This window comes from Amblyomma maculatum, chromosome 1 (genome assembly GCF_055883805.1).
Source record: "Amblyomma maculatum isolate TAMU_Amacu chromosome 1, ASM5588380v1, whole genome shotgun sequence".
Classification (NCBI taxonomy): Eukaryota; Metazoa; Arthropoda; class Arachnida; order Ixodida; family Ixodidae; genus Amblyomma; species Amblyomma maculatum.
The window spans coordinates 335,525,377-335,546,198 of record NC_139344.1 but is presented as its reverse complement, the minus strand read 5'-3'; the positions used below and the strand labels follow the sequence as shown (position 1 = coordinate 335,546,198).

The 20,822-nt window shown below is 51.1% G+C and overlaps 1 protein-coding gene across 6 annotated transcripts in view; it reads right to left on the bottom strand.

Moving 5' to 3' along the window:
* Positions 1 to 20,822, bottom strand: part of osa (trithorax group protein osa) — a 199,449-nt gene that overhangs the window by 40,080 nt on the left and 138,547 nt on the right. The window contains exon 1 of one of the 6 annotated variants that reach the window (XM_084587861.1): positions 6,106 to 6,391. The exons of 4 other annotated variants lie outside the window; for them this stretch is intronic. In XM_084587861.1, the coding sequence (XP_084443987.1) occupies positions 6,106 to 6,189 (84 nt within the window). In that variant the 5' untranslated portion in view covers positions 6,190 to 6,391. Of the gene's footprint in view, positions 1 to 5,158; positions 5,542 to 6,105; positions 6,392 to 20,822 lie in introns of those variants that run through there. One more of the 6 variants, XM_084587852.1, reaches the window with a different exon arrangement.

Sequence of the window (20,822 nt, the reverse complement as noted above, 5' to 3'; positions counted from 1 at the left end):
AAGAATTGGCGCGCAATTTGAAAGTACCAAAGACTAAAATGGTTAAACAAGAAGTGAATTAAGCAACTAGAAGCAACCAACAGCAGCATCCGCGTTTTCGCATTACTCCAATGCAGATTCTGCAGTGCTCTTTAATTTATTTTTTTTTTTTTTTTGCGGTGTTAGACAAAGTAAAATAATAATGTAACCTTGGAGATAACTAAAAGAAATAAAAACAACCAGATGCAGCCTGCGACACATACATTTATACTTCGCGTATTATGTTTCCGTGTGATTGCGCGAACGCCTGCTATAAGTGAGACTATATATAGAATACGCTAAAAGAAGTAGGAAGTTAAATCCGCCTCAGTCCAACCGCTAGCGGCAAGAGCAGCGAACGCAGTCATAAATATTCATCACCAATAAAGTCTAGAGGATACCTACTTACGCCGTGCGAAACGGGCACCGCCCGACATGACAAAGCAAAGTAGAGCGAGAAGCAGAATTTAAAGGCACAATTTATTTTGAAATTTTCAGTAAGTAAGCAGACACCCCGCGTCGAAACGAGTAGCATGGGCTCCTTTGGAAGTTCTACAGCAAGCAATGAAACGGTCACTTCGCAATCGAACCAGTGTTATTGCGTTATAATAGCGTATACGCCCTGTCAGATCAATGGGCAAACTTTCACCCAATAATTCCCTCGGAAAGAGGCAGAAAATAGCAGTAACCAAAGGTGTAAGGAAGCTCGCGTCAGCATCGCCATCAGGCAGCAATACTGACACATTGATCGAGCGGCACACCTCGACGCGCAATAACACCGAGCATGGGGTCATAACACGTGTCAGGACGCGTGTGGGGTCAGGACGCGTGTGGGGTCGCCTCCCGTACACGAACAACGGCGCGGCTCAGCAACATCCGATGAAGCAGACCATAATCGGAAAAAAGGGAGGTTCCAAAAAATCGACGAGGAGCGCGTACGCACACCCATGAACGCTGGGTGCACAGCAATTAAACACGCGCGTCCAATTAGCGGAAGCGACGAGGTTCTTTCGTCGGTGCCAATTAGGGAAGCGGCTCAATATTCCCCCATTAATTAGCGACCCCCCCCCCCCTTCCCTCGTTTTCGCACGTCACCAAAGCGCCTCTGTTATTTTCCCCGTTTTTAGATATTTCTCAGTAGCCGAAAAATCGCACTCTCCTCTAGCCGGACACCGTTAGGTACCAATAATCCAGAATGTGGGTACCTACGCGAGTTCCACAAAGCAGGGAGCCACACGGCGGACCGAGATACCGGACGTATATACGGCGAACGCAATGCAAGTGCGAATTTTATGGCAGACGTAGGGCTGGCCATCAACCTGGCTGGGTTTCACCTGTGGTGCGTCAACCCACAACGGCTACGCGCGACTGCAACCCTTCTACGAAAGAAGAAAATGGCGTGAACGCCGACCGAGTACGACTACTAGGCGACACTGACACCACAGTAAGTGCACGCGGTACCAGATCGACCAAGGCGTGTGGTGCCACGCGACTCGCCGTATCCTCGGTTCCGCCGCGAAACCCACACAAACGCCGGTGTGGTGTGCAACATCAGCGCACCGCACCCCCTCTTTGGTCCCTTCCCCGCAGGAGAAATGTCGGGTGTCCCCCAGCCCCCTTAAGCAATCTTTCATTTGATTCATCAGAAACTGAGAACGACCCTACTCGCCTCCGAGAGAGGCCCGATGAAGCATCGAGGCAAATCAGCAGAAATGGAAATCGTACAGGATGAGGTCGCCCAAGGAAGACGCGAACAAACCGAGGAAACGCGCACCTCTTGCTCCAGAGGAAGTCCCCACGAACGCCGAAGGACGGCGTCCAGAGGTCACAGCGCAAGCGAGAGGCGGCCTCTTCGCCACAGTGCGTGTTTATACAACTGCAGCCCCCCCCCCCCCCCCTCCCCCCTCCCCCCTCTTTGGTCATCATCAATCACACTTCTGCCTAGAGCTGTCGACGACGAGCCATCATTCGAAACGTTCACCGTGCACGTGGGAAATGAATGGAAGCCAACACCGACCACAATGCGTACTTGCGTCGGCGGAGGGTAGTCGCTCCTCTGACCCGCGGGTGAGCGCGCACAAATGACGTCAGGCCCATTAGTTGCGTTTGCACCAAATGGACAGGGTAGAACAGAGTTCGCTTTCCGGGCAGGAAAGCACCACACGTATCGGTTTCAAGCAAATGCACACGAGTCTGTTCTGAGCGTGCAGGGGTCCAGTACACTCAACCAGGCAGCAGCCATGAGCATTTTCGGGCTTGTTTTCCAACCAAAAAGTCTCGTTTCTTGGCGACACTTGCATTCCTTGAAGAAACGAGAAGAGTCAAGATTTCCCTATGAGCAAACTAGGGAATGTTCCCAGTTGACCAAGATAGTCGACAGAGGTGTCGAAAGGGTACAATGGGTAGAAAATGGAGCGGGTGTCGTATAGTCCCGTGCCTCGCTCCTCGGACTTTACTAGAACCAGTAACGCCCGAGGAGCGAGGCACTGACCGGTGACTTTGCGCTCTGAAACCGTACCAAATAGACTGAAATCGGGTGCGCGACGGCCGTGACTCGCAAGTGCGAATATGGCCGATGGGGGCACATACCTCTTCTCATCCGCACCAGCCAGCTTTCGGCATTGCCAACGTTCGCTGTTACCACGTCCTGCCCGCCATGAAGGGACCGACCACTGACCGAAAGGAGTTGGAAGATAAGTTGATAACTATGATTGCAACAGTGCGGCTATTTCCGGGTTTGTCTGCAAGCATTTTCGACGTCGATATTGGCCGTAATTTAAAGCAGCACAGCATACAACCTAAAGGCAACACACCTAAAAGTGTAGATAGGGCACGGATTCCTGTATGTATGTTTTATACCTGTGATTGAAAAAAAAAAAATCGAACCGCTTGCATATGCATTGATGAGCGCTGTAAACTCAATCTGTTTGGTTTCCGGGGTTGAACGTCCCAAGCAACTCGGCTTATGTAAGACACCCCAGTAGAATGCTCTGGAAATTGCGACCACTTGGGGACCTTTAACGCGCATCGACATCGAACAGCACACGGTCCACGGGCGCCTTGCTATTTGCAAATGCGTATTTTAGCGCGCACACACACACACGACGATGAAATGAGACAGGCGCAATACGAACGCGGACGGCAGCGTTCGTCCTCCGTCTCTCTTTCCTTCGTCCTGTGTGTGTGAGTTCTTGCTTAGAAATATGCATTCGTCGTGCCGAGACCCACTAGCCCGTCTTTCCACGCGCTCCCGAACCACTGCGCCACCGCGGCGGGTCGGACGCTGTACACGTTTTGCTTACGCCCTGCACTGTTGACAGTTCGGAAACGATCACCTTACGATGAAACCCTGCCGTTATCGCTGTATCCCGCCACGTGACCGTACCATTTTTGTTCTTTCAGCACAGATCTTTTACCATAGGTTAAGCTCTCTCTCCAGTGTACGATTAAACGAAAAGCATCATTCCCTTTGCAGTTTGCCACCAGATGGCACCACGTTGTTCTGCCTTTCGTGAATGAAGCAGCAACCACGGCCCAGTAAAACGTATACGGCAAGGCATACGTCCCAGTGCCGTAGTAGCTTTTAGCGTAGCAAATTAAGATTATAAACTGAAAGTGCATAACTATAAGCGCGATAACGTTAGTAGAGCGCTAGTTCAAGTAAAGTGAAATTTCCCGATTAGTCAACACTGTAACAACGTCACGTAACACCACCGCTGCGAAGTGCTTCCTACGAAAGACACTCATGCGCAATATAAAGGCGATCGAACGGGGGCCGAACCGCAGCCCTCTCGGTTGAAACAGGGCGCATTGGAGAGGCGCGGGGGAACATCAAGTAATGTGGCGCGACATGCTCAATGCATGATATAAAAAAAAATGAACAAAAATCTGAATCTATACCACGACTGTCTTGAAATACGGTAGGTAGCCCGTTCACGTTGGGCAGTCATTCGGCGCAGAGCACTCCGCGAAGGCGGAAAGCACCGCGCTCGGTTGTGGCACAGCGAGGGGAGGAACTCGAATGATCGCGGACTTTCAAACTTCGCTTGAAGTTTCTGTCTGTATCTCCTTTTCGGATACATTGAGGGGGTCGTGCAACATTAGTCGATCTTCTCCTGAGCCTCTTAAAAGCCTACAATAGTAGTAGAAGGCCACAAACGCGAAATGACTCAGAGACACTGGAAAATACATTTTCCGACAGATACTGCGCCCCTCCTTTCCCGTGAACCAATTATTATTATTGTTGTTGCTATTAAGGTTTCCCATAATGTTCACCCCGTCAAGAAAATCTCAACAAAATATCACGCTGACGGAGGGTGTCTATTTTCACTACACTGTCGCAGGACACACACTCTTGCCTTCCATTTACGCAACAACCGAACGACGCTTTTAAGCTCGAAGCCATAATGCTTCGAAGTTGTGGCTGTAATAATGATAGAAAGTCATATGAAACAGTTGAGAGGGGGAATAGGCAGGCTACTAAACGCCGCGCTACTCGCTTTAATACAAACCACAAACATTAATTAAAAACAAGCCAAAGGGAGACCTACAGTTATTTATGCTCGCCCACCCACCAGATTACTCTCCCCCTCCCCACACACAACCAAGCTACATGCGAAATTTTTCACACCATCAGAAACACCCGCTGAAAAAAAAAAAAATATAATGGATACAGGACAGATAGACTAGCTGCGAAGTATCAGCAAACACGACTCTACCTTGCTCCCATACCGAACTACACACACCGAATTACAGAAGACAGCAAGACACGCGTAGAAGTTCTCTAATGCCTCAACTGGGCAAGGTGTCCAGTATAAGGCAGATTACGTAAGCGCGAGCCCCCAATCCAGCGACAACGAACGCGTCTCGAGCACAAAAACGAACCCAAGAAAAAAAGAAGAAAAAGAGCACACAGACGCAAATATAACCTAACCCTGACATGAAATCAAAATTACGACAGAACATGGAAAGCTTCCTAAAAACTATACACAAAGGCATCTTGTTGGCACGTCCAAACTCCCCTCTCGACTAATTCACTTCGACGCGAAGTGGACTGCATGCAGCACGTGTACGGCCGATGCGATAAGACGAAAGAAAAAAAAAAAGCGTTAGCAGCCGAACCCATGGAGAGTCGACTCACCGGTTGGCCTCGGCGTAGGAGTCCATCTCCGAAGGAGCGACTGCGAAACGCCGATGACGGAGATCCGATTCCGGGTAGCGCGGAAAACGGAAGGACGCGCCGAAACTCCAGGCACGACATCGAACGAGCCGAGGGGAACACGAAGCACCAGGAAAATATCTCGCAGCAATGCACCAAGAATATATAAACAGTCACGAAACAAAAGCAGCCTTCCGCGCCAGCCCAAAAACAGAATGCGCAAAAAAATCCCGGCTTTCAGCCGTGCCGGAGACGACGACGACGACGACTAGGCGGCGGAGCGAGTCGCTCCGAGAACGAAACAGCAGCGCGCCGGAAGGGCGCCGCCATCACGCGCCCCGAAAGGGAGCGACACAACCGCGCCAGGAGGAGGCGCTGTACTCGCGGCCCCTTCCGTTGCTCTCACCCATCGCGTCATCCCTCACCCGAGACCCGCCGCTCCCAGATGGCGCTGCCCGCAGAGCAGCCAATTCAACGACATGCGGCAAAAACTCCTCTACGTAGCCAAGCCGAGCCGAAACTGCAGAAGCCGCCAGGGGAAGCGTCGAGGGCGATGCAAATATATAAAAAAATAATAATGAAAAGCTGGGAGAGAAATGGAAGAAAAGGAGGGAGGCGAGGGAATAAAACGGCACAGAGAGAGGAAGCGCTAGAAAAAGCGTGCATGAATTAAAACGGGAGAGCGCGACGGGCAAAAAGGCAGGGCTCGTTCAATAACACCGCCGCACCAGAGAAGACGGGAATATCAAACGTCCGGGGAATACCACGCGGTCGCTCTACGCGAAAGGACTGCTTCGGCGAGCAAAGGAAAATGGGCCACCGGCAAATGAGAAAAAAAAAAAAGGAAAAAATAAGAGTCCGCACGCACACCACGACGAGACAAAAGGCACCAAGAGAAGAAAAGGAGAAAGGCGCCGCAGTGCACGTACTACGTCGGCGGGGCGACGGCGCCACGCGGAGCTGCCGCCGCCGCCGAAGTCCAGTTCGACCCGACGTCGCGCCGCCTCGTACATGGATGGGGACGCCGCGCGTTGCCGTCGTGCCGTTCAGGGCGGTCTCCTTCCTCGGCAGCGGGCTCGTCGGGCGGCCATGTTGGAGTCGCTCTCTTCTCTCGTTCGGCTGGCAGCAGCGTCGCGCCGGCGAGGCTGCCAGGCGTGGGGACTCCCTCGCGCTCGACGCCGCTGCTAACGCGCGCTCGCTCGCTGGCGAAATGTGTGTGCGCGTTGCCGGGGCCGCCACGGCAAGCGAGCGGCGCCGCGCCAGACTCCCCTCGTCGCTGCTGCAGCGGCGGCCGCTGAGCGCTTCTCTCCCGCCGCCGCCCGCCCGCTCGCCGGCGCCGCCGCCGAAGGCACTCTTTTTTCGCCCCGCACAGAGGCCGCGGCAGCCACCGAACGAGAAGAGAGGACCCGAGCCAGGCCGCAAAATGCCCATTACCCACTCTTTCTAATCTTTTCGTTTTTCGCGACAAAAAAAGTCATGCAAACAGGCCGTACTTAGAGGAGGGGACCACAAATAATCTCCATTTAAGAAAAGAGAACGGAACGCAGCTGCAAATTCGCAGCTCCCAGGGAGCAGCAGTTAACGTCGTAGGTTAGAAAGAAAAAAAAAACGCGATGTTTCCTCCGTAAAGCGTCCAGTTCTCAAGCACGACCGCACAAACACGAGGGGTAGAAAACTCCGTTAGGAAACGACGCAGTCAGTGTCGGCGACATGCAGGAGCACGTGCTGTGCCAGGAGGGCGTTCGTTCACCTCGCCTTCCAAGGGGACGCCCGTCAAATGCCGCCGCCGTCTCGCAGAGAGCGCGAGAGCAAGGAGGGGGGGGGGGGGGGGACGAATCATAAAAGAGACAATGAGAGGGCGAAAGTTGATCGTCTGCCAGCACGCAGCGTCACGCACGGCGCCCGACAGACGCACGCGCCGCTACTGACTAATCACACAAAAAGGAGCTGAATGAAAAGGAGCGGGAGGAGACCGCCCACCCTCGCCTCACCTCTCATTCAGGGCCACGGGTCCGACGCGCGTAGAACACAGCACGCCAGCAGTAGTAGACCCGAAACAACACACGGCGAGAAAGGGGGAACGAGGGGGCATTAAAACAGCGCCGAGACGCGGAAGGGACGACGAGTCGGCGACGAAGAGGAAGGAGGCAGCCCGCCGCTCCAATTACAAAAGGAAGCCAGTCAGGCCAGCCGTGGTAGAAGGAGGGGGACCACGTTTACTCACCTACTACTGATCGCGACCGGCGCGAGAGGGAACGCAGCGCAGACAAAAGAGCCAAGGCGAAACAACCGCCATGAAAAATGATCGCACCGCGCGATCTCGAGGAGTCCCCCCTTCCTCTGCCACCACCAGGAATGAAAACAAGGCCGCCCGAACCACGAAAAAAAAGTAAAAAGGCCAAGAAAACAGAGACAACAAAACAGTCTTCGCCGCTACAACGATCGTAGCTCCTTTTCAATGGGAGCAGTGCGCGGCAGGAGGCGCCGGCGAAAGGAAATGCAAAAGATGGAACAAGGTCGCGATTAAACCCGAAGGGCGAGCCAGATCGACAACCCAGAAAAGAGCAGCGGCGCACAAATACCAGATGGGCGAGGTGCATGGTGTGCGCGCGAGCAAAACCTAAAACGAACGCACCGAGAGGAGGGCAATAAAACGCGCTGTCTGTTGGCGACCTGACGCTGGGAGAGACGAAGCTCTCGAGACGGCGAACAGCGATAGAGAAGCCCAAAAGATCAAACAAACAAGGGGAGAAGAAAATAAAGACGCGGAGGCTTCGCCGCGCGGAACAAACAAACAAACAAGCGCCGAATGAGATGAAATGAAACCATAAAAAAGCGCGCGCCGGCAGAGAAATAAATAGAAACGATCAAACGCGGAGCAAAGACTGCTTCAAAAGAGGACGGCGAAAACGCATCGAGGAGACTGTAAACCCCCTCCAAGACTAACATTGAAATACGAATGACTGAGCGAAACAAACAAGGAAAAAAAAAAAAAAAGAAAGGAATGGTGAGAAGAGAAATATGGCGCAGCAATAAGCAGCGGTCGACGATTCCGTGTACATATTCCATTTCTGCCGGGCCAGCAAGAAAAAGGAGGCGCGCAAAGACATCGTCACCGACGTAGCTGAGCGGCGTAGGGGCAGCGTAAACGTAACTCATTCATTCGCGCACTCATTCATGCCCACCAGAGGATGGGGTGCAGGCAACGAAAACCGCGATCAGATAGTCGGGGCGGCAGCACAGAGGCACGCACGATCACCACAGCGCGAGAGATCATTATCGCCAGTTGCCTTCGTTACACGCGTTCTTCCCTGGCACTGCCATTTTCTTCGCGCGGGGGCCAGCGCTTGTTTTCCCCCCGCCCTTCACCTCACTTCCCTCCTTTGCCTCCCACACGGGACGTCAAGACTCGTTTATAGCGCTCATCGAGAAAGCTCCTTGAGGGAACAGTGGAAAGGCGCCCGCAATGGTAAGATGGGTAATGAGGCGTGTCAATAACGGTAACTTCTACTGTTGAGTTGCGCACCTAAATGTGCAACGTCCACATCCCCGAGCACGCTGGCGACATGCCGGGCACCGCATCTGCACCTAGCAAGCTGCGCCACAGTCCAGAGAGAAAGCGAGTTAACGAGAAATGCAACTGTAGCGAAGTAAGCACAAGCTGAGGCGGCAATGGCAGCTGACCACATCTGGAACAGTGTCTGGGGGCGCGACCCAACGCGATCGGGAAGTCATGGAAAATGGCGAAAGGCGCCACGCGAAAATAAGGTTCACAAAAGAGGCAGCCTTAGCTCGATCCCATTTCCGTGGCCTGCTCCCGGAACCGCTGCAGCAGTTAGCACAAGATCCCCACTCCGGTTATCAAAATGTTCACAACCGTCCATAAGCGATCCCCGACACATCCATAGCTGAGAGCCGCTTCATTACAGGACACTGCTACGCTATACCGCACAACATGGGGATGTAGGGCAAGCCCCATAATGCCTAAAATAGATAGACCTAGTCCTGAGCAGTGGAAGGACCTTCTGGCCGACTCGGACGCGCATCAGCTCATGTTGGTGCAGCGGGACAGAGCCGCTGCTGAGAGCCTGAGGCCAACGGACTCTTGGACAGAGGACTGTTAACTACTGCTCTTTCCTAACCCGCCACCCCTAACCCCTATTTTCCGCAATAAAGTTTATCAATCAATCAATCAAATTAGAAGACGGCACGCTCTGTCTGAATGGCATCAAAAAGCCGGTGCTCAGCAAAAGGTTAGATAACACCAGTCACGACGCCAGCACGGTCGAACAGATGCTTCGATATGTACAGTCGAGTGTAGGTAAAAACGTTCCAGGAAAAAAGGATCCCGGAAGATACGGCCACGGAAAAAACGTCCCCAAGGCCAAAACTGGCCCTAAAAATTATTTCTTGCGGAACTCACATGAATAAAAAAGATAACAGATTTTATGCCATTCTTTCTTGGCATTGAGTTAAATGTAATCAAGTTTGTAACCTGTGTTCTCCGGGCGCCAGAGATGTTTACAAGAACTGCGTAACAGCGTGGTGAAAGAGCCATCTGGCTCTTTATACGCGATGCGCAAAACGCCGACAACGCCACCTATCGCCAAAGCCGCAAAGCGTAGGCGGGCTCGGTCGGGGCGCTGTTCGTGTCAGCGTCTATGCGCGCGCGTCGTGTTTTCGTCTTTGGTCATGGTTTAACAGATATAACGCCGCTGTCAACCTTTAGCAATGTCCGGGAAGAATTGCTGCGTAGTTGGTTTTTCGAACACACAATAAACCTTACCAGGAACTTGTTGGTATAAGTTTCAGTGATGCTTCACGAGAACGACCGGGGCCGTGAATCGCGGCTGTTCGAAGCAGAAAGCAATCAATCGCACCCAAATGACATTTGTTCAGGTTAATGTCATTTTTTCGACGCGCTGCTACGCGACCAAAGCTAATGCCATTTCCAAATTATGGCAATTGTGATTGATATGCAAATATTGTAGTACCTTCAATATGTTGCGAAGGGGAAGGCGCTGTAAACGAAAGCAGCCTTTAAATTGACATTCATGTCTTGCATACCTTGTAACCAACCTTTTGATTAGGGCTATCAATTACGAAGTTAGCGGCTGTGTCGGCGGCGTTTGTTTACGAAAGGGTACGGAAGGTGCGCACGTCTGCGCTCGACAGTGAAACGCGTACGAGTTTCAACAACGTACACTTTCTGCACTAAAGCAAGTGTCAAGAGCAACACGTAAAATAGGGAGTATAGTGTACTGTCTGACGGCGATTTTATAGAAACTTCGAGTATCGCCCTACGGCGCAGCATACTACAACCCAGTTGGCTCCCGTACGTTTTCGCCGAATCGTTCGAAAAATGCTCGAGCTTAGCCTCATCAAAAAAGAATATCGGAAATTCGTAACGCCTGCTACATCGGATGCCGCGAGCTTACTGCCCGCGAAGGCGGCCAACGACGGTGCTCTGGCCATGTGCAAGGCCCTAGTCGTCGCTAGGCTAAACGCCTAAACGGTTTCGCATAAAAGCCGTAGCTGGACGTGCTTTGGAAATAGTAAATTTCCTATTCATAAACTGCCTTACTATCTGTTCAATTGTCTCACAAATTGTTTTACAGTAAACGGAAGGTGTAACTTCGGCGACGCCTTAGCAGCGGAGCTAGAGAACGAAACAAGGATGAGCTGCGTCAAACCGGCGGCAGCTGCTAAAAGCAGAAATTTGCTTGTATTGCTTTTGTCACTTCTTCCAAAATCTCGTTACAAAACAGCGCTCCTCAGTAACGATAATTTTTTAGATTCCTTCCTCAAAATAAGCGCCTGATATTTAAGATGGACAGAGCATGCTTTTCTGAAGGTGGCGAAAGAAATCCGTCGTGTCGGCGATTTGGCGCCAACGGACCGTGGCAGCAGAAGCGACCTGTTCCGCCTGCGCTGAGTTGGCTACGGGTTGGCTGGCAACGATGAGTGCTAGTTTTTTTTTTTCTTTTTTTTTTTCACGATGTTATTTGGCATATTTCACATAGATGACTAGCTGCAAACTTACAGGAGCACAGTAATATTTAATGCAGATGCACTTCTGTAGTTTATTTTAGGTGTATCCTCTCACCGAGTGTCTGGTGTCGACATAACACCTTTCCTCGTTGATCGCATTCGGATGAGTACCTCAAACTCGTATACCTAATGTCGTTTTCACCAAATGTCATTATATTTTCCCATGTAGTAGCAAACAAATATCATTTTGAACGAGCGTCATTCGATGGAAAATACATTAAATTTGCCGTGTAGCAGGGCTGAGTGACAACTATGTTTTCAGTGTTTTCTGCTTGTCATTGCCCCTTCCGTGAACACTTCTTGTTTAAACTTGGTCGCCTCCGCTAGCCGGAAAGATACAATACGCATTAGATTTGTGAATCGCTTAGCCAGACGATCTTTAGCGTCCATTGACATCGCACAGCACGCGGTTGCATTTTGCGTTTCGCCTCCACCTTAACGCGGGCATCACGGTCGACTTCGGTCCGAATAACTCGATCCTCCTCAGTAGCCTGAGCCACTTCGGCAGGTTATTGAACAGATATTTGCCGATGTGAGTTTTGAAACTTGCCATGCAATTACATTAAGACTAGAGCCAGTGTTCCTGTTGTCTGGCAAGATTACGAAAACATAACATGTCGCTGCACTTGCTATTCAGACTAAGGGCTCTAGAGCTTGTTATAAAGCACCTTGTAATTCTGCAGTTGGGCGCGAGGGTGACACAAATGAAATGAAGATTATACTACAATAATAATATAGGATATAAAATTTAAATCTAATATGCTCTTGGCTAACCTGTGATGATGCAGCTTTTCAGATATTGCTTCTGCTGATATCTCAATCCCCCATGAAATTATCTACCCGCTCTGCCTTTTTGACGACGGAATACGTGCAATCCATGCCGTACAGGCAGTGGTAAAGCGCAAGCATGAAAAATCTGAACTCTTATTACAGGAGCCCAATATGCGCTATTTTTCTGATGCTCAGAATACTGGTTTGCAAGCTCGCTGGCTTTTCCTGCGGTCGCACCGGTACGAAACCGCTCGCAGTTTCGACGACGCTGCCTAGTTTATTGTAGCAATATATTGCATATAAACGAAGCAAGCGTGTACCATTAAGCAAAGAAAGAACATTGGTTCATAGGTCAAGGAATGGACGAATTATGAGCTCCACTTCGTACGCAACCTTGTTGACGCTCGTCTGCAGCAGACACTGATGCATACGGAGCCGATGTAGTTCCAGACGGCCGTGATATCGAACACATGTACACTATTATAAAGTGCGATCCCCTTGCGCACACTGTCACCGCGGAAGTGCCCGCGCGAGAAGCGCACAAACGGCAGATCACACGCGCGCACCACTTGCACGCTTGCCGCACGAGGCCCGCCTCGGGTTCCGACGGCCGCCGCTACGCGGTTTTCAGTGGCGCCCCTATAGGCGCTGCGCATGGCGTATACGTAGCGTGGTTTCGACCTCCGCAGCTCGTTAAGCAGTCATTAAGACACGTCTAGTCAGCTTGATAATGCTGCCCACTGAGAAAGTACCCACTGAGAAGGGTACAAAAGGATCGGCTCGTGGTATATATAGTCTTGGGGAACCGCCCGAAACAGAAGACGTCACTATAATTACTTTTCAGACCTTCTGGTGACTAGGTTTAACCGTTCCTCAAATGATGGTGTATAATGGTGATAAGGGTGACGATGGTGTAAACAGGTCATATGAGGCTTACCCGGTCGTGCACCATGGCCACTCTAAATGCATCGCTCCAAGCTTCTGGTCATCTAAAGCTCAGCTCGCCTTTTCTCCGCAAAGCGAAGACGAGGCACTGTCACTGTATCATTCACAACTGCCATCGTTTTTTTTTTTTTGTTATGAATGCCCGCCTCCGTTCGATGTTTGCGGTCACTAACAAGCCGACAGGTGAAACCGCTGTAATAAAGTTAACATACATCATTCATCATTGCAGCTTGCAACGGGGAAACACCTCAGTTTCCGTTCGGGGCCATTTTTTCCTACTTCGCAAATAGGGCCATTTTTTCCGGGGATGTTTCTTCCGCCGCCACTTTTCCCGGGGATGCATTTCGTGGACATTTATTCCGGGGACTACTTTTCCGGGGACATTTTTACCGGATCCCGTGCAGTTAGCCTGTGGTTATTTATGACTTAGTAGGTGGAGGTCCTAAATACCTTGTCCAGGAGTTCAGTATTTCTAGCCTGAGACCCAATACACAATACTATGTTAGAGGCACTTGATACGCGACTTCTTCATGCGCACGTTCTTCTCCGGGCAATAGGCATTGAAAGAGACTATGCTCCGCCCGCCGCGGTGACGCAGTGTTGTGGCGCTTGACTAGTAAATCAAACGACGCGAGGTCAAATCTCGATCCCTTTTCGACGCTGGCGAAAAGCAAGGCACCCTGCTGTGCGATGTCAGGGCAGGCTGAATAATAATAATAATAATAATAATAATAATAATAATAATAACTGGTTCACAGGAAAGGAAGGGCGCAGTATGTCACTTGTTCTGTGGACACCTTAACCGCGCCGTAAGTGATGGGAGGAAGGTGGGAGTGAGAGCGGAAAGAGAAATAGGTACTGTAAGGACCGGTGTTGGTACGCGGTAGTCGTGGTGGTGGTGAAAAACGTTTAATTCAAAGGAGGTGGATGTATGCATGAGCCGGATCTTTGAAGATCCTGTCCTTACCGATACTAGGTGGGGACCCTAGTACGGGACCCCAGTGGCGTCGGCCGCTGCCCGGGCGCGCTCGACCAAGGCCTTTTGGGCCTGCAGGTCATGGCAGCCCGGTTGGGGTGAGGAGGAATAGCTGGGTTGGATCGGGTAGGATGGGCAAGCCTACACCATGTGACAGATGTCCGAAGACGTCTCCGCACAGTACGGACAACTGCCCATGAAGGAAGGATTAAAATGGATATGGCAAGATTGATAATAAAGAACAATGTCTTTAAAAGAATACGAGGGTTCGAATTCGAGATCCTGATCTAGGGGGTCGAGATAGGAAGCCCGGAAAGAAAGTGCGCGGCCGGCGGCGTCGGCCCCTCGAGACCCATATGAGCAGGAGCCCATACTATTTTCCGGTGAGCGGGGTCCCCGGTATAGGTGCAATTTTGAAGTAGTCGGTAGGCTAAGTATGGAGCCCAGCCTTGCTCGACGTTCAGACAGGCCCCTCGCGAGTCGGAGATAATTATTTTGGAGTCAGTGTGGATACGCGATGGGCACAAGTAAAGCGTCAGCATTCCTTGTGTGCACACAGGGCGAAGGCGCTTGTGGACATCGGGTATTTCTGCAGTGCTGAATGGACAGCATCTACGGAGGCTGTTAGGATGGCAGGCGAACAATGTCTAGCGACTGGTGCGTCGAGGTTGCAACAACAAAGCCCGCGTATGGCAAAAGGGAAATGCACCTGCTAGGGGGTGTCCTTTCAGAAATAAAATCCAAGGGTGAAGGCCTCTGAGTGAAGCGAGAATGCCAAATTAGTATTGTCAACCCTGGCGTTGGGGTAACCAGATGCACAGTGCCAACGCGTAGGCGACAGGGGGTTTATAAAGGGAAGTGTTGAAGGGATGGGGTTTTGCTTGCTTGCTTTTTCCGAATTCAGCAGGCTAATATTGTTGCCCGAGTCACTGCCATGTGTATGCTTAGGCTATGTTGCTCTTTGCTTGCATATGCGTCTCGGGAAAGAGTTGCTAGTCTAGGGATGTCGGGAGGAATGTGGTAAGCAGCAAGCAATCAATCATGGTGAAGCTTGCTGCAACTGGCTATTATAAAAATGTGGGTTGGACCTCGAGGGTTCTGTGGTATGGCTTAACTCATCTTCCGTGTGCTGTGCAGAGGACACGATTTTGCTGACGCGGCCTGCGGACGCGGTTTGCGGACAGAAATCTGAACATAGCGAAATAATGCTTTCGCATTAATAAACGAAATCGTATGCTATTTGCGAACACAGCGTTGAGGCGAAGACGGTAAGACGGCTTCCAGATGGGGAAGTAGGGTTGTCGGATGTGGGCTAACGGAATGAAGAAAGGGGTAACTATGTGTGCAAGATCTAAAGGCGGTGCTTTCCAGCGTGAACAGATCGTTTAACTAGTTGGGAAGCATCGAAAGTCTAATTAATGGCTCAAGAGTCGTCAGCGCAGCCGTCATTGCACCCGCCACCGCTGAGGTGGTGGACAACGGCTGTTGCGGTGCGCGTGTTTCTCTCTCTCTTCTTTCTTCTCTACTTTCTCTCTTCTGTCTGCACGAGGCAGCGGAGGTACGGCCCTCTTTCCACTTTCACTCCCTTCCCTTACGGCGCGGTTGCGGTGTCCACAGAAAACAAGTGAGCCAGTTACCGCGCCTTTCCCTTCCTATATATCAATCAGGTGGCTCAGCTACAGAGCCAGTAGCAGGCCCGTGTATTTTCCTTCTTCCTACAGCCACAACGACCGCGTGTGCGTTAGCGAGGAGTCTCCGACTTAATAAATTTGGTTCACAGGAAGGGAAAGACGCAGTATCTGTCACTTGTTTCCGCGGACACCTGTACCGCGCCGTAAGGGAAGGGAGGAAGGTGAGAGTGAAAGTGGAAAGAGAGAAAGAGGAGCCGTAGTGGAGGGCTACGGAGTAATTTCGACCAATTTATCTTCCTGGTTTCGACCTTTAACGTGCCGCTGACATCGCACAGCACACGGACGCCTCTTCGTTTCACCTCCTTCGAAACGCAGCCGCCGCGGTTGGGATCGAACCCGGGTACTCCAGCACATATAGTCGGGCGTCTTACCACTGCACCACCGCGGCGGACCAAGTGTCCAACTTCGAGATATTCCGCGGGATACTGCGAGACGTGATGTCATGACAGATGACATCATCACGAGATTCACACATACGAAGCTGACCACGCCGGGCGCCCTATCCAGGCTGTGCAGCGCCTTTCATTTGTCGCTTCCTTGAGCGCCGCACAACACAGCATAGAGAAACAGACGCAGTACGTTCTCCCCTGATGGGGCTGGGGCCGGTAGGTCACCGCCGCTTGCGGCGGGGGCTAGCCTGCCACCGACTTATCTGTTGTAGGCCGCCATTGCACCCGCCACCGCTTCGGTGGTGGACGATGGCTGTTGTTGCGGCGCGCGTCTTTCTCTCCCTCTTCTTTTTCTTTCTTCTCTATTTTCTCTTCTGTCTGCAGAAGAGAAAATAGAGAAGAAAGAAAAGGCTGCAGTGCTGTGCGATGTTAGCGCAGGTTAAAGATCCCCAGGTGGTCGAAATTACTCCGTAGCCCTCCACTACGGCTCCTTTTTCCCTCTTTCCACTTTAACTCCCAGCTTACTCCCTTCCCTCACGGCGCGGTTCAGGTGTCCACAGAAAACGAGTGAGACAGTTACAGCGCCTTTCCCTTCCAGTGAACCAATTATTAAAAAAAATTTATTCTCTTCTGTCTGCACGAGGCAGTGGAGGTGGCTCAGCTACAGAGCCAGTAGTAGCAGGCCCGTGCATTTTCTTTTCCTTCTTCTTACAGCCACAACAACAACGTGCAGTAGGGATCAGCGGCGTTTCAAATTGGTTTACCCGAAAAAAAAGGCACAGTATTTGCCACAATTTTCCGCGGACACCTGAATCTAGCCGTAAGGAAAAGGAGGAAGGTGGGAGTCAAAGAAGAGAGACAGAGGAGCCGTAGTGGAGGGCTGCAGACTCATCCCACTTAGTAATCCAAAGTGCCCCCGAAAATTTTCGTGAAGAAAATCCACCTGAACGGCGGGCCGCTTCATCCGCTCCTTCGTTAGCCGAAACGCCACTGTGAACTGGTATACCACTTACTATGGTGTAAAAGTAACCATAAAGCCTCACTCTCTTTTCCTTACTTGCCTCTCCAGCATTTTCGGTCTCGTCCGACCCGACCATGCCAGGAGAGTAGTCAACAACCGTTACGCACACACCACACAGGCGACCGGCTCGTTTACTAGCAAAACAGCCGCGGTGGCTCGGCTGTCTACTGAGCCGGAGGACTTGGGTCCAGCAGCTGCGTTTCGATATAGACGAAACTCAAAAGGCGCCCGTGTACTGCGTGCATAAAGTTTTTCACCCCCACCCGTGTACTGTGCGATATCGGCACGTGTTGAAGAACTCCAGGTGGTCAAAATTATATACCTGAACCTCCCCTTAATACGAGACGGCGTGCCTCTGGGCCACGTGTCGCATCGTGACGTTAAACCCAATCCTACCATTTGCTCACGCATACAGCGCCTGCGATAAACGGACCACCCCGCCCAGCGGCGCTTCTTTCCACACACGATATGTGGCGCCCTCTAATACGCAGCTCACTTACGTCAACTGCGGCGCATGAGCTGTTAGTGTCATACATGGAGGACCAAGTCAAGGCGTGGTGCCCCGCGCTCAGGAAAACGCCAGCGCCGCGCGGCCACGAAGACTGGCAAAGACGCGAAACGCTCGAAAAAAGGAGCCTGAAGCCGCGCTACTGCTCACCACTGAAACGTGCATCACGTTAAAGCCAAGCCCATAAAATCCACACAAAAGATAAGTTGCAGGAGGGGAGGGGGGGGGGGGGGGGATCCAAACACCCATTCCAACAAAACAATCTTAGATGCACCAATTCCATTATAGTTGTGATCCAGCAGTAAATGCATAATGAACACCGCTCGCCAATGGGCCATGCTGGGCAAAAACGTCCTCCATCATTTTCGATGATTAAGTTCCAACCGAACGAAGCAAGCTGTACAAAGGCACCATGAGAAGGAGCAGGGAAGCTCTACGACTGTTTTCTTTCACCTGCCCGTCGCCCCGTTGATCGCGGGAAATGAGCTACTTGTCCGGACTAGAGTGAGCGCTCGCAAGCCTCGTTTGTCACTATCTCGGAGACCAAGCAACGGCGACAGCGCCATTCGCACAGCGCGTTCGATTAAGCTAAAATGACGCGCACACACAAACAGACGTCAAAACGCTCGTCAGGAGCGACTCGTTTCACGACAGCATCCCGTCAGCGTGTGGATCCCGTCTGCATGGGGCGGCAGCCGACTGGGCGAAGCGGCGCATGTTTTATATTTTCCCACGGAATTGGGCCAACGGCAGGTGATCCCGCCACAAGCTAAGAACACGGCAGGTGGCGCGGGCGGCAGCAGATGTCTCCAGACAGCCTCCCCTGCACACGAATGTCTCCGCGGAGTTATTTACACGGCAGTGCTTGCCGATGGAGGGAAGGAGCTCGCCACTCCGTTCATGTTATCACGAAACACGCGGTCCCTCGTCCGTGTCCAACGGCGCATACGTTTGCAAGACAGATAGCCATAACCCACTACGGCGTAACTTTCCGCTTAGCTCTGCCGACACCGGTTTTACACTACATACTGCCTGCAACGCAAGCTCCCCTGCAAGCAAGGGGATTAGGCACATGTGATGCTGACCGCAAAGACGGAATCCAAACTCCACACGATGCGTCCAAATCAATTAACCAGTTCTGCTGAGAAAAGACTGTTTTCAAAAGTGAGGGAGCTCGAAAATACACTTACAAAGACTGCAAATCGAGCTGGAACAATCGGCATACTAGTGCCCAGTAATGATGCTATTCGTCTACTTCCTAACCCACGACTTCGCGCTGTCACCGGCCGCTTCAGCTGGGTGCGCAAACTGAGAAGGCTCGCCCAGGAGGAGGCCCGCTTTACGTCAACGGGCAAGGGCGATAAGAATGCGCGGTGAGGTACCGACCTAATCGGTTGTGTGTGAGCCAATACGATCGGAGAAGCTTTTTTTTTTTTTTTAATCTTAAATTTCCATAAACAGCTGTTAAATGCGACTAGAACACTTATATAGTAACAACAAACGCCACCTTACTATGCATGTAGCATTAAATAGACTATGGCCATAAACAAACATCTTTTCAGGCTTGCGGCAGGTGCGGTCAAATGAGGCCCCAACGGTCCTAGAGAGTAGTGCCATGAAAGCTTCATCTCAGTTACGATTACACAGCACTGGGTGACCGGAGAAGACACGATGTGCCAAAATTATCAGCAGCCAGTACAGAACGTAAAACGGGCAGCATGCCGTCCGTGCCTTGTATGTACAGTCGCGCGCCATTTTATCTTTAATGCGAAGACATTTAATTATTGGCTCACGGGTACCGTGGACAGAACGTATGACCCCGAGATGTGTATATGAGATAACGGCCATAAAAATGGCGATAACTAACGATAACCACGCTATGAACAGATCATCGTTAACGATAACAGGGCAAGTCATAGCAATGTTGAATGCAAACTACTAGTTAGAGCCCTGGTAGTCACGATAATGAGATAAGAGTCTGATAAAGCACATAAATGGGCATTTAGGTAACCGTTAACGATAATCATATCAAATCATCTGCCGGTGATGACATCATACACTGATTATGTGATACGAATGCGTCTAGAAAAGTTGTCAACGACGCGTCACAGCTAGAAGTTGTACTTGCCCAGAAACTCACATCCACGCAGTAGATAGCGTTGATTGTCTGACCTTGAGGTACGAACCCTTTATAAACTCCACCCTTGGCGTTGAAAAAGACTATATATGCATTGCTTTTACAGTCGACTGGGTCCTTGTTGGATCGAGGAATTCTGAAGTGTGCCATTGGGACCTTTGGCGCTTCGTGTAAAGGTCGCACTCAAATTGCCATGTTTCGCCAAGATAACAAGGTTCAAAATTCAAATAGGGTCCAAAAGTTCGCTCGTGGTCACCAATCGGTTGTTCTTTTGGTCGTCAGTCAACAGTTTCGAGACCAGCTTCGGGAAAACTGTCCGCGTGTTCAAATTGTCGCTTATGATGTCGTACACGGTGATATTTGGAATACTGACAATCTGCTATCTTCCGCACACCGACACGACGGTCAGTGTTCAAAACAGTGCGAATATGAGACGTATTTTGCGCCACTCTTAATCGTTGCTGGCCGTCTAGAGCGGGATTCATCATCGACGTCTGCCCGACCCACCGTAAACGACTTAAACCACTTATTGAGTTTATAGCAGTCTATCAGTAGGTAGACGGACACAGATTTCCTGACACTCCCACAGCTTACTGCGCTAGGCAGCGATAACCCAACCAATCCAAGCGCGGTAGGGCCGACAGCAGAGCCACCTCCGAGATTTTTTAATCCAGGCTGATGTTATGTCTAGAAATAGGGGCTAGGAACGCGGGGAATCGCACACTGTAAAGAGATTCGCACCATCAGGATGTGACTGACTGGGAAAAAGGAAAAACGAAACGACCCATGTTTGAGCAGCGCGTAGCGGAGCCAGTTCAGAGCGAAAAGGAAAGAAATATGCGCCACTTCCGCTCCGGAGAAAAATAGAAAAAAGAAGAAGGGTCAAGATGCTCCCCGTTACTTGAACGGAACCTTTCAAAACAATGGCTTTCAAGGCTAGCGCTGCTGCCCCAGTGCAAGCCATACACACGCAGAGAAAAAAGCGCTTGAGCTGAAAAGAAAACGAAAAGGACACAGGCACGAAACAAGGAAAGGTCCTCAATGAGCGGCGCGTAAAAAGGGAGGATAAATAAACACGAGCAGCAACAGCGGCCCAAACAAAAGAGAAAGCGCACATAGGGGTGGAGGGGGGGGGAAGGGCCTCTCAATCACGCCCC